The sequence below is a fragment of the Nannospalax galili genome, unplaced genomic scaffold (genome assembly GCF_000622305.1).
Source record: "Nannospalax galili isolate Female #2095 unplaced genomic scaffold, S.galili_v1.0 scaffold95, whole genome shotgun sequence".
NCBI classification, from domain to species: domain Eukaryota; kingdom Metazoa; phylum Chordata; class Mammalia; order Rodentia; family Spalacidae; genus Nannospalax; species Nannospalax galili.
Genome location: NW_008342393.1, coordinates 6,057,136 through 6,069,879, shown reverse-complemented (window position 1 = coordinate 6,069,879; position 12,744 = coordinate 6,057,136). Strand labels below are relative to the sequence as shown.

At 43.1% G+C, this 12,744-nt stretch overlaps 1 protein-coding gene across 2 annotated transcripts in view; it reads left to right on the top strand.

Moving 5' to 3' along the window:
* Nucleotides 1-11,795, top strand: part of Ca10 (carbonic anhydrase 10) — a 591,432-nt gene extending 579,637 nt beyond the window's left edge. For both annotated transcript variants that reach the window (XM_008838415.3, XM_008838412.3), the window contains exons 8-10: nt 6,486-6,640; nt 8,605-8,779; nt 10,485-11,795. In XM_008838415.3, coding sequence (XP_008836637.1) covers nt 6,486-6,640; nt 8,605-8,779; nt 10,485-10,507 — 353 coding nt within the window. In that variant the 3' untranslated portion in view covers nt 10,508-11,795. The remainder of the gene's footprint in view (nt 1-6,485; nt 6,641-8,604; nt 8,780-10,484) is intronic.
* Nucleotides 11,796-12,744: the final 949 nt, after the last annotated feature.

The window sequence follows — 12,744 nt, the reverse complement described above, 5'->3', positions numbered from 1 at the left end:
AGATAGATAGATGATAGATAGATGATGATAGATGATAGATAGATAGATAGAGAGAGAGAGAGAGAGAGAGATCGATGACAGACAGACAGACAGACAGACAGACAGACAGATAGATAGATAGATAGATAGATAGATAGATAGATAGATAGCTGATAGATGGTAAAGATGACCTCTATGTTAAGCCATCCATAAAAATGCATTGGAGCTTCTGTCAACACTTAAAGTGAGCAGAGCCACACATGATCACACCACCGACCTCTGAGCTTCACACGAGATTTCCCTGTCTCTGTTCAAAACAACTCTGACCTCTAGATTTTTACTCTTTACCAGTAAGTAGAGCTATAAGTTTGGAGGGGGAAATCCGCCTTAGGATGCATTAACTTTCAGACTACACTGGCCAAATGATAACACAGACACACAAAAGTATGGTTTCCTGTTGAGTGCTACACAGACAAGACAGCTTGTGACTAGCTCCTGCCTGGAAAAAGCACTCCAGTGTTCCTGGATGCCAGAACTGAAAAGTTCTGACTTAGTCATACTTTTTCCTTGGGTCCCACTACGTCTGTCCTACCAAATGCCCTATCAACCTCCCATGGAGAGGTGAGGTGTAGAAAAGCACATAGTTCTCAAATTCTAATGCCTAAGAGAAAGATTACCAGTTTATAGCAGTCTTTGAGGCCAAGTGGTACAGGTCATGAGAGCAACGTAACATGCTAAATGCATGCCAATTTTAGCAATGCAAACATGGGTGCATGCATGTTTGGTGTAGAAACATGATGATACTATATGAAGCTGGAAACAAGGCCAACAGTCTCCACCCTGATGTCTTGGGCATAGGATAGAAGGAGAAGTAGGCAGCATGCATTAAAACTGATGGCCAAGACTGAAGCCTTAGGAATGTTTTCCTATCATCTGCCCAGTGTTGCCTCTTCCTCTCTAGCTCTGCCTGCTGGTGGTGCTAATGAGCAGAAACCATTTCATTTCTTGGTTTAGGCCATGTTCATTGAGCATTGGTAAAAGTCTGCATCTTTTCTCTAGGAACAGGGCTACCACATGCAAACTCTTCCAAAGGTCACAGTTTAGTGGGGAGAATCAAATAGCTAAATAATTCCTGGCAGGCTAATTCAGTAAATAGGTAAAAACGAGAGAGCACTGATCCAGCTGGGAAAGCCAAGGAATCCTAGGAAAGCCAGGGACAGTAAGTTTCCCAGGGAAGTTGTGCAAAGACACTACGGGTCACAAGAGATGATGTCAACTCTACCCAGCACCACTAAGAACTCACCTGGACCGAGCCTTGTATTATTAGGTAGAACTTGTAAAACATGGTCCCATGTGTTGCACAAACAGCCTTTGAACCAAGTACTCCAACCATCTGTATGTTACAGACGTGGGAACTGAAGCTCTGATGATCACCTGTGGGTTCAAGGTCATGCAAACAATGAGCAGCAAAGTCAGTATTCAAACTCAGGTCTGAGTCCCAAGCCCATACTCTTGGATGAGTATCCCACAATTCTGTAGAGAAGAAAATAAAAAGGGTATAATGGCAAGCACAAAGGTTAACAAAAGTGATGGAAAAGGCACAGTATCAAATGGAGATCCTTAGAGAGCAGCAACTGAATGTGGCCATTGCATCTGGCAGAGGGGTGAAGAGTGATTTTCTCAACAGGACTCCAGCAGATGGAATCTGGAGAATCAACACTATGATGCTTTGGAAATAGGTTGTGACCCTATGCCAGGGATAAACCCATAAACATCACCTTTTCTTGCTTCTTGCTTCTCACTTGTACCCTCCCTCTGATGTTGTACTCTTTCCTCAAATACAGATGCTGCGCAGGGCCTGGTTCTAGTTTCAAAGAAATATAAATGCCTTTTTTCTTGGCTCCAATTCTGCCTGGAATAGCCCTCATTTCTACGACCCCTTTTCTTCCCTCCTCCTCACAGCCCCAAATAAAATAAAGCACAATACTAGCAGCACGCTAGAGTACCCAGTGTGCTCCTGGTAAAGCTTGGTTAAACAAATCACATTGACCTTTAATAAAAATGTGCCCAACGCTTTCTTCTCTCATTCAATATGTTGATCTTTAGGCCAAACTGCCGCCAGAGCAAGCCTCATTAAGTGCAAATCTGATCGTGCTATCCCTGGTTTGAAACCCTTCAGTGGCTCCAAACTGCCTTTAAGATGAAGCCCAAACTCCCACCAGAGCAGACAGGACCTCCTGGATATGGCCTATGTTGGCCCTGCTAGCCTCATTTCCCACAGTATCCCTCTTTCATCCCACCCACACTCTAGCTGTCCCCAAGTACTTCCTCAGCACTTTCTCTGACATGCCTCTGTCTGCAGTCTCCTTGACACCTCAACCCTGCCAGCCACACACTGATTACTTCCTGTCATTCAAGATGCAGCTCAGGGCAGCTCCTCCATGCATCCTTATACAAGTCTCCCCACTCTAGGCAGATCTGACAGCCTCTCCTGGAGCCAGCACATCACTGTCTGTGATTCCTACCCACATTCACCTAATTATCCCTGCTCTCCTGCTCTGATCTTCATGCCTGACACAGTCACAGTCACAGACAGGATGAGATGAATACCCAGCATAAGCTCATTATGTTAGCAACTTATCCAACTCAGAAGGTCCAGCACATGGGTTTGTGCTGTGAACACTGTGGCTTTGTGGTGAGACTACCTGACTATGCGCTATGCCAAAACAGTCTGAGCCCAGTCAGATTCAGGTCACTACTTACCTCTTGGGCTTGTCCTAGGTCCTTGGTGTTCTCAGTGAAAGTGTTTGTTGCTATTTAAATGGAAAGCTTCTAAAACTTGCCAGGCATGATAGCATACGCTTGTAATCCCAGCGCTTGGGAGGTGGATAATGAGGGGCTCAAAGCCAACACGTGCTACATAAGATTCTGTCTCAAAACAAAGTGGGAGAACTTTCCTTCTTGTGCTGCTGGCCATCTCTGCTCTGTTGGGACCCTTTTGGAGCCCCAGATCTGGGTGCTTTCCCAGACCCTCCTACAGCAGATGGTGATTAACACAGAGAACCACAATTGGCCAACATGCATAGAATAAGAGGCTACAGAGTGCTTATCTCTGAATAGGACACCTGTGTCAAGCTTCTGCCTCCCACGGCTCAGGGATCATTGCAGAAGAGGGGGTGGAAAGATTGTAAGAGCCAGAGGAGGCCAATGACCACAAAGAAACAGAGCTTTCCAGACAGTTGCTCAGTTATTCATGTGAACTCACAGCTATGGTGACAGCATGGACAAATCCCATCTTAAACTCAAGCCAGACAATATCCCAGCATAGACACTGGGATAAGAAACCCCAAATCTACCTGAGGAACTATTGGCAAATGATGACTGATGGGAAGGGGAGATTCAGTCATACTTAAGGGTGAGATGATGAGGTTCTTAGTAGGTTGACCAGGCTCCAGTGGATGAACCTACACCAAAGGACATTTGGGGACACAAACCTGACTCCATGGGCCTTACGACATATATATTAAAGCACAGAAAGTTGGTGAGGGATTAGTAAGAGGGTTGTGTATATGGGAAGGGATCTAAATATGATCAAAATATATTGTATGAAATTTGCAAAAAATCAATAATCTTTTTAAAAAGGGGGTGGGACTGCAGAAATGGCTCAGCCATTAAGACCATTTGCTGCTCTTTGAGAGGATCAGAGTTAGGTGCCCCACACTCATACCTGGTAGTTCACAATTACCTGTAACTCTGGTTCCAGGGGATTCAACACCCTTATCTGGCCTCCACAAGCACCCACACACATACACATAAATACAAATAAAATAATTTTTTTTAAAAAGGAAGGAAGGTAGCTACGAAGAAAGGAAGAAAAGGAGGGAGGGAGCAGGAAATCCTTAATGTTAGGGTTGGTCAAGGTGGCCTCCAAGCCCAGCTTGGCTGAGCTCTTTTCGTGCATGGACAGAGCGCTGGAAGAGTCTAGTACTGCATCAGAGGAGCAGAAGGTCATAGGGGAAGGTTTTGGAGGGAACACGTAAATAGCGAGTTTATTTACATTATTTCAAACTGCTGGCTTGATTGATCTGTTCACATTTGAGAAGTTAAAGAATGCCTTAACTCAAGCTCCCTTAACCAAAAAAGTTCAAGATACTTCTGGAGAAAGAAATGGGGTAGTGTCTTTGCCTACAAAAGTAGATTGAATGCCCAGTGCAGTAGACAGTGCAGTCCTCATCCTAATGTCATCTGTGTGCATATATTGCTATGTATTGTCTAGTTTTCCAACTAGAGTGCACTGCACCCACCCTGTTCATTGCTGTATCCTCAGAGCCTAACCCTGAGTCCAGCTCAAATGGGTGCTTAGTGAATGGCCTTGGTTGGAGGTCAGGAACGTTGGGTTTAAAACCTACTCCCTGGGGCTGGGAGAGATGGCTCAGCAGTTAGGAGTACTGGCTGTTCTTGCAGAAGACCCAGGTTCAAATCCCAGCACCCACATGGCAGCTAACAACTATCTATAACTCCAGTTCTGCTGGAGTACTGCACTCACATGCACATACCTACCACATATGCATGATTAAAAATAAAAATGAAATTAAAAAAAAAAAAACCCTACTCCCTAATCACCAGATTACTCTGTCACTGTGGGCTAGTTACTTTGCCTCTCTGGTGTTTACTTTCTTATCAGTGTGTATATTTTGCTATTTGCCTGACCCATCTCACTGGGTATGAGGTTTCAGCTATGTACAAAAGTCCTTCTTTATACACTACAGAGCTTGAGAGATGACTCAGCCACTGCAGGGTTCTTTCCCACTGGGAGTTGCACATTTGCAGAGGGGCTGTGGGAGTTAGTCTCGCCCCTCTGCCAGCCAGGCTTTGGGTGTCTACCGAGTACTCTCCAGGCTCCTAGACTGGCTATACTGGTGGATACTCAAAGCACATTTACCAACTCTGGAGACAAATCTACAGAGGGTGCAGAGGACAATGGAAGCTGTGAATAGTGGATAGAGTCAGGCCACCCTAACATGAGAGCAGAGACTGAGAAAGAAGCAAAGCTTGGACAGATGCTCAGAGAGCATAGCACTGAGGGAAGCAGGTGGAAGATAAGGGTCAGCCACCAAAACTGAGAGGGAGCAGCCAGAGAAATAAGACCAGCTATCCCATTTTGGAAGCTAGGAGAAGAAAGCAATAGCCTGCAACAAAGAGAAGGAATCATAGGGAGGATGGAAGGTGAGATCTACTGAAAATTTAAAGCTCTAATATGTTAGTTTTCTAAAAATTGAACCAATGCATTGAATAAAAATATTAGAAGGAAACATATCCAAATGCCAGTAGCACTTATTTTAAATGATTGGAATCATACCTTTCTCTATTTTATCCACATAGCCTTAACATATATACAAGTTGTTTTTATAATTAGAAAGCTACATTTAATTAAAAAAGATGTAAGAATGAATACCTCTGCTAGGCATAAAAGAAAAGGCCATCTGTGCAGGCCAATGGAGAGGAGATCCACAAAACAGAAATCAGTTGTTGAACCTGAGCATTGAACATCACAGTAGGATTCAGTCTAATTCATCTCTTTCTAAAAGTTTTGTCTTAATCTAATTTTAATCAAGCCATGTTAATAAATAAAAACAGTAGTTGGGTAACATCTCAACAGGTCCTGAAGCCTTTATTTGTTTATTTCAGTGGGACTGGAATGCCTGTATGTATTTGTTACTTTTCTCTTTGCTGTGATAAAGTACCCTGCAGAAACAAAAAGGGAAAGGTTTATTTTGGGTCATGATTTCATATTTTAGTGCATCATGGCAGAAAAGGCATGCAGAGCCCACTGAAGGCTCCAGATCCTTCAAAATAGTAACACAAGCTGGGGAACAAGCATTCAACACATGAGTTTGGGGTGTGCCGTGGTATAGTGGTAAACTCCAAAAGAATGAGGCTGTAGGGACATTTCAGGTTTGAACCATATTATCCAAGCCTTAGAGAAACAATTCTTGTGATGGACAACATTATGATCAACTCTCCAGTATTCAAAGTCCCATCCTTCCCTAAAACCCTGAAATCAGCTTGGCCACATGACTCTTTTTTGCATACCAAAATGTGAACAGAAGTGACTGACATGTACCCGTTCTTGGATGGAAGATTTTAAGAGTTGCTGTGGTTTCCAACGCTTCTTTTTCTTCTGCCATTGTGATCTGCAAATCACAGTGCAACCAGGCAGTGGCTGCTCTAAATATGACCCACAAAAGGAGAACAACAGGGGTGTGGAGGGAAGCCCATAGCCACCTGGTATGGTTGTGAACAATGCATAACATTTTGTGGTTTAAAACAATTAGGAAAAATGAAGCAGCGATTAGGATGATGAGACTGATAATGGGACTGTTTGTTACTGAAGATACCGATAGATATGGTCTTCTGAAAATATATATATTTAATACTGTATATAATAAATATATTAGAATGATTTATAAGGCACCAAATTTTGTCTCTCTTACCTTCTTTTCTAGATGATGCCTATTTACTACAGGGACTTAATATAGAGGAACTATATCCAGAGACCTCTAGTTTCATCACTTACGATGGGTCAATGACTATCCCACCCTGCTATGAGACAGCGAGTTGGATAATAATGAACAAGCCTGTGTATATAACCAGAATGCAGGTGAGCTTGCCTTTGGTCCTTTGACTAATAGAGAATAAGGTATGAGGAATGGCTGAGTTGGTTTGGTGCCTACTGTGTTAGTTTACCAGAATATCCATAGTCATAAAGCACAAACCACAGCAACATGTTGTCTCATAGTTCTGGAGGACAGAAGCCCAGAACAAAGCTTTGGAAAAGATGGTTCCTTTGGAGGGATGTGAGACTCTGCTGCATGCCTGTGACCTAGCATCTATGGTTTGTTGGAAATTTGTGATGTTCCTTGACATGAGATGCATGCCCATTCTCTGCCTTCATCTTTACTTAGCACTCTCTGTCTGTCTGCATCTCTGTCCAATTCCATCCTTTTTAAAAAGACCCCATATTGAATTAGAAGTGCTTACCCCAATTACCTCATCTTAACTTAGCTAATGACATCTGCAATAGCCATATTTCCATGTAAGGTCACAACCTGAGGTACTATGGGTTACTAGTACATTCAACTTATGAGTTTGGGCACACACAAACTCAGAACATGTTTACAGAGTCAGCATCTGAAATATATTAGCATAAACTACTTACGGAAGCATCCCTCCTGTTTGAGGAAAAAAAGACAGCAGAGTTAGTTCCAAATTACACAAATGGGTATAGTGGCTTGTACATGGGAGGCTGAGGCAGGAGGATCATCACAGTTCTAAGCCAGCCTCATCTATATAGTAGGATCTTGTCTCAAACAAAATTATCAACTTTAATAAACTTAATATAGTTTTTTAGAACTATATAAGCTAGAGTGGACCTCAGTGGTAGAGTGTTTGCCTGACATGGACAAAGCCCTAGGCACTGAAGAAAATAATAATAAGTTATGTCAATTTCACCATGAAGGGACTGCTCAGGCCTCTTTAAAATAATGTACAATGCCAATCTCTAAGAAGAGACAACATGATACATAGCATTTCAGAAATATATGTTGCATGTAGGATGCTTTTAAATCATTCCAGATAATCTATTCTCACAACTGCACAGGAAACAGCCTGCCCTCCTATACCAGCTTTGTTCGGTGGCTCATTGTGTACTCCAGGCTTGCCCCTCCTCTTTACCACAAGGAGGGTGGATTACATGCATCTGTTCCTGCCCCAGCATGTGATCAACAGTATCTATAAAACTCAAAGGGAAGATGAAGAAATGAAGCAAAACCCAAATCTCCTTGGTAGGATATGCATTCCCAACCTGATAACATGACAGTCTCTGGTCCTATTGGGACTCACAGGATGATAAACATCAATAACTCCCTCCAGATAGCTCAAGCTCAGAAAAAAAAAAAAAGATATATTCAAGAACTACTGGGGCATCAAGTAACTGATATGGGGTAATCACTGGAATAAGAACGCCAGAAGCCCTTCCTCTCTGCTCTCTTCATCATCATCCTCCTCTTCCTCCTCCTCCCTCTTTCTCTTGCCTCCCTTCTCCTCTTCCTTCTCCTCTTCTTCTTCCTCCCTCTTTCTCCTCTTCATTCTTCTTCCAGCACATTCATTTCATCTCTCTCCTAATGACAACTATCCTCTTTTGCTTCATAGTCTTGTGGTTAAAAACAGCCCAGACATTCAGAGACAAGAAATTGCATTAGCCCAACTTAGCTTACCTCTGATCCTGGACCAATCACTATGGTCTGGGTAGTGCTCATGTGGGGTCAAGAAGTCACTGAGCCATGGGGTATCAAAGAAAACAGGAGTCCTTGAGATCACGTGGCTGGTACATTTGAGGGTGAAAATCACTTGTTCAAAGTTCATGAGCTAGCAAGTTAGATGCAAGCTCACTTTATGTCTGGAGGCATCTGTGGCTCTTCAGCTCAACTGACCCCAGGAAAGGGGCTCTAGGGGCTTGTGGCTTTTCTCAGATAGCCGGTGCCCAGCATGGCCACAGCCTCCTTGGCCTTTCTTCCCTAGCACATCTACAGTGTGGTTGGATCTCACAGTTCTTTCTCTTCTCAGATGCATTCCCTACGTCTACTCAGCCAGAATCAGCCATCGCAGATCTTTCTGAGCATGAGTGACAACTTTAGGCCTGTCCAGCCACTCAATAATCGCTGTATCCGCACCAACATCAACTTCAGTTTACAGGGGAAGGACTGTCCAAACAACCGAGCTCAAAAGCTGCAATATAGAGGTGACTATCACGGCTTCGGGAGCAGAGCAGGCCAGAGGTCCCACTTTTAGCATAGATCCATTTCTTTCTAGCAATATCTCCTATTGTAGAAACTGTGACAATAAGGTTACCACCACCCCTATTTCTGTTAGCAAAGCCTGTGTGTCTCACATAGATGAAAGGGATAAAGGTTAAAGGCTTGATATCTGTGGTACACAGTGATATGTATAGATTTCGTGCCACATATATTAAACCTTTCCACCTCCTCTGGTTCAAACAAAACAATCCTTTATACTGACACTTTACAGTAGACCTCAGAAAGCCTGTCTTCCACAAAGGCTATCTGTTAGAGGAGGACAGGAAGAAACATTAGAGCTTTTAGTATGTGTCCACTAAATGGATCAGATGCTATTGGGATCCAATGAGATAATCTGAGTGTTTATATCTTTCTTTGTCCAGTGCTATGTACTTAGATGTGGTTACTTATACCTACTAAAGGAGACATTTAAGATGACATCTGCCTCCTGTGACCTTCTGAAACACACCACACCTTCTACACAATAACAACACTTTTGCTCATTGTGGTGAACTCTCAGTGTAGAAAAGGAGAGGCAGGGAGAAGAGAGTTTCAGTGATGTCCTGGACTAGGAGTCAGGACACTCAGGGTCCAGCCCTGGCTCTAACAAGCCATACAAACCCAATCCAGTCTTTCCTCACTGTTTCTGGCCTCTTCCTGGCAAATGTCATGGCTTGTGAGAAACAAACAAGAGCCTGGATGGGGAGCCTTTTGTGGCAATGACATGCTCCCTAAATACAAGGGCTGTGGTCAATTCTATGGAAGCTTTTGGAAGCAGAGCAGATAACACTGCCACCTCTGGACCCCCACTGCACGGCTCCTACTTAATCTGCCTTTCTGCTTTCTCTCTCTCTCTTAGACACAGAGTACCTAGATTGTAGATTCCTTACTCCCTTCAAGCCATAACTGCTGAACCAGTAACTACCCAATTCATTCATGGCTTCTCTTTATTCCTCACTGATTTACTGGGTACCTACTATGAATGGGGCACATAAGCTGAGGTGGTTATGCAGTGGTAATGAAGATAGATATTATCCTAGCCATATAGCAGCTGTGGTCTAGACAAGAGGGGTTTGCACATTTTTTTCTATAAAGAGGCAGCAATCAAACATTTTAGGTGTTGAGGGTCATACAGTCTCTATCCCACACTGATTTAGTATGAAATCAGCCATAGTCAATATGGAAACAAATGGGTATGCTTGTGCTCCAATAAAACTTTATTTTTTAAAAATAGATAATGTGCTGGATTAAGGCTGTGAGCTATCTTTGGTCTAGAACAGTGCCCCCCACTAGAGCTTTCTGCATGGTGGAAATGGTCTATCTATACTTCTGTCATCAAACACAGAAACTACTATGCCCAGGTGACTACCGAACATTTGAAGTGGGGCTACTTTGATGATGCAAGTAAATTTTCTGTTTTCATCCACTTAGCCTCACAGCAACCACCTGGAGCTTTTGGCTAGCATATTAGAAAGCACAAGCCTCAAGGACCATGGGGCAGGGAGTAGCTGGGACACTAATAAACAGACGGACATTTAGAAAGCAGCCCCTTCCCCCTTTGGAGTAAGCCCTCCAAACTAAGTGCACATTAATTGACTTGTGTCTTGTTTTGTGTTGTGTGTGGTTGGTTTTGTTTCTTTCTCTTTATAGTAAATGAATGGCTCCTCAAGTAGGGAACGAAGCCAAGAAGAACCCCACCCACCTCAGTGAAATGCTACAACTGTGAACTGACGTAACCCAGAATGCCCCCCTTCTTTCTTCTCTCCTTCCTCCCTAAGCCGTTCACTCTTTGGATTGGCCCCTTATTCATGAAAAGTATCTGCAAAAACATGGGAGAGGAAGACATCTCTCTACGCACTCCCAAACACACACACACACACACACACACACACACACACACACACTCACTCAGAGGCAAACACAAATACACATATATACACCTATACCACTTCCATGATGGGAAGTCAAGTTTCAGAAATGAAAAGCTCATTCATAAAAAGTCTTAGAAGAAAATAACCAGTTAACCCGATTACAATTTTGATACTGTTTTCCTGAACTAGTAAACCTACCCAATGAGACTTTTCAGCCTTTGTACATACAAAATTCTTCCAAAAGAGAGGGGAGAAAACAGCTCTAAAAGCATCAAGTGGACTCTGCATCTCATTGTTCCTGACAGTGTCCTAAGATCCTTTGAGGATGCTGGTGACAGGTGAACCAGGACAGAGCTGACCAAGGACACTTATTTCTAGATTATGATTCTTCTGTTTACTCAACGATTTAAAAAGAAAATTTAAAAAAAAAAGGACAGACATCGAAGAGCTACACATTGTATATATATATCACCACAGACTATAAAGAAATGGAATTATTTCCCTCTTTGTCACATATCTGTAGTAGGATTTGCCAAGATCAGAATTGATCCATTTGCTGTTTCTTGTTTTCCGAAGATCATACATTGTGTTTGGTTATTGTTAACTGCTCAATAAATGTGTTTGATGCGTTGATTTCATTTTTCTGGCTTTGGTCTGTTCTTCTGACAGGCTAAGCCCTGGGTCCATCCAGCTCCCTTCCTGGGTCTCATCTGTTCCTTCATCTCTGTGTTTTGTCCACTTGCAGCCAGTTTTACTGAGTTTGTGGCAAGCAGGAATGCATTTGCTAAGCAAGTATAACTTTAATTCCACTCCATGGCTCGATCATTCATCCAAGGTGAGCTTCGGCCTGACATAGCAGGCAACAGATTCCTTGTTTCAAAACTGCCATTCCCTTCCCCCTTGTGATGCTCCCAAAGGAATGCACTTTGCCTTGTAAATTCCTGGGAAATGGGGTGTCTTTTTCTCTCCAGGTGCAGCCAGATCTCACAAACTACAAACGAATGCCTTTCTTTTCTTGTTTATAATAGTCACTCACTGTGTTTGGTTACTGTCAAAAGAATCAATAAATGTGTTTAACAAGTTGTCCAGTGCCCATGTCTGAGTTTATTCAGAAGGAGGATGCTCCCTGCTGACGTTCCCTGAGTCCTGCTGGGTCTACAGGCAATTGCATCCAGCCAGCAGGGCAGTCAGAGCCACTGGAATAGCCTGTCTGGCTAGTCCCAGAGCCAGGTAATTAATACCCTGTTGAGAAAACATATAGGCTTAGCTGCTGGAAGGGAAGTCTTGGAAGTTCGGTTAGTTGCAAATTAAAAATAACTCTCATCTCCCCCTCTGTCACAATCTCAACAAGAGGGAAGCACAGGCATGGTGAGTTTGTGCAAACAGAAGCATTCACATTCACGGGCATGTGGAAAATCCCACCTACGGACAATGATCCTTGGTAACGAAAAATTTCAAACAGCCAGGTATCTCATAGCTAAAATAATAAGCTAAGCTGGATTCTTTTTACACTTCTTGCATGTCAGTTGTAGGACAGCCTGAGCTATTTGGGTATCGTCTAAGAAATTGCGTTTTTCCAGAAAACAAAATATCTACAAAAGGTTTAGGGTGGCAAGTGGCAGCCTTGCTTTGTGGGTCACCCTTTGGTCTGTGACAGAAGCCACTGACACAGAGTAATGAGTGAAAGATACAAAGAGTAAATCAGCCTCACTCTGCTCTCTGCCTGCTGTGTGACCCTGGGCAGGTTACTTCACTTCTCTGATCTATACATGGGAGATGTTAAAAACTGTTCTGTGAGTTATAGGGCTTATGCTCTACATAACTACTGAGGGCAGTTATCTCAGTATCTGCACTGTCTGCCCTTGAAGTGGCAGCTAGGGAGCATTTGTGTGGCCTACCCACAAGAAGTTTTTCTTTATGGTATGCCTCCCTCCACAGGAAGGGGTTACCATCAATTACATGGGAACCAGACTACTATCAAGAGCAATGGATGTTCTGCAGAAGGAACAAAGGGGTATCAAAGAGGGGCACAAGGGAGT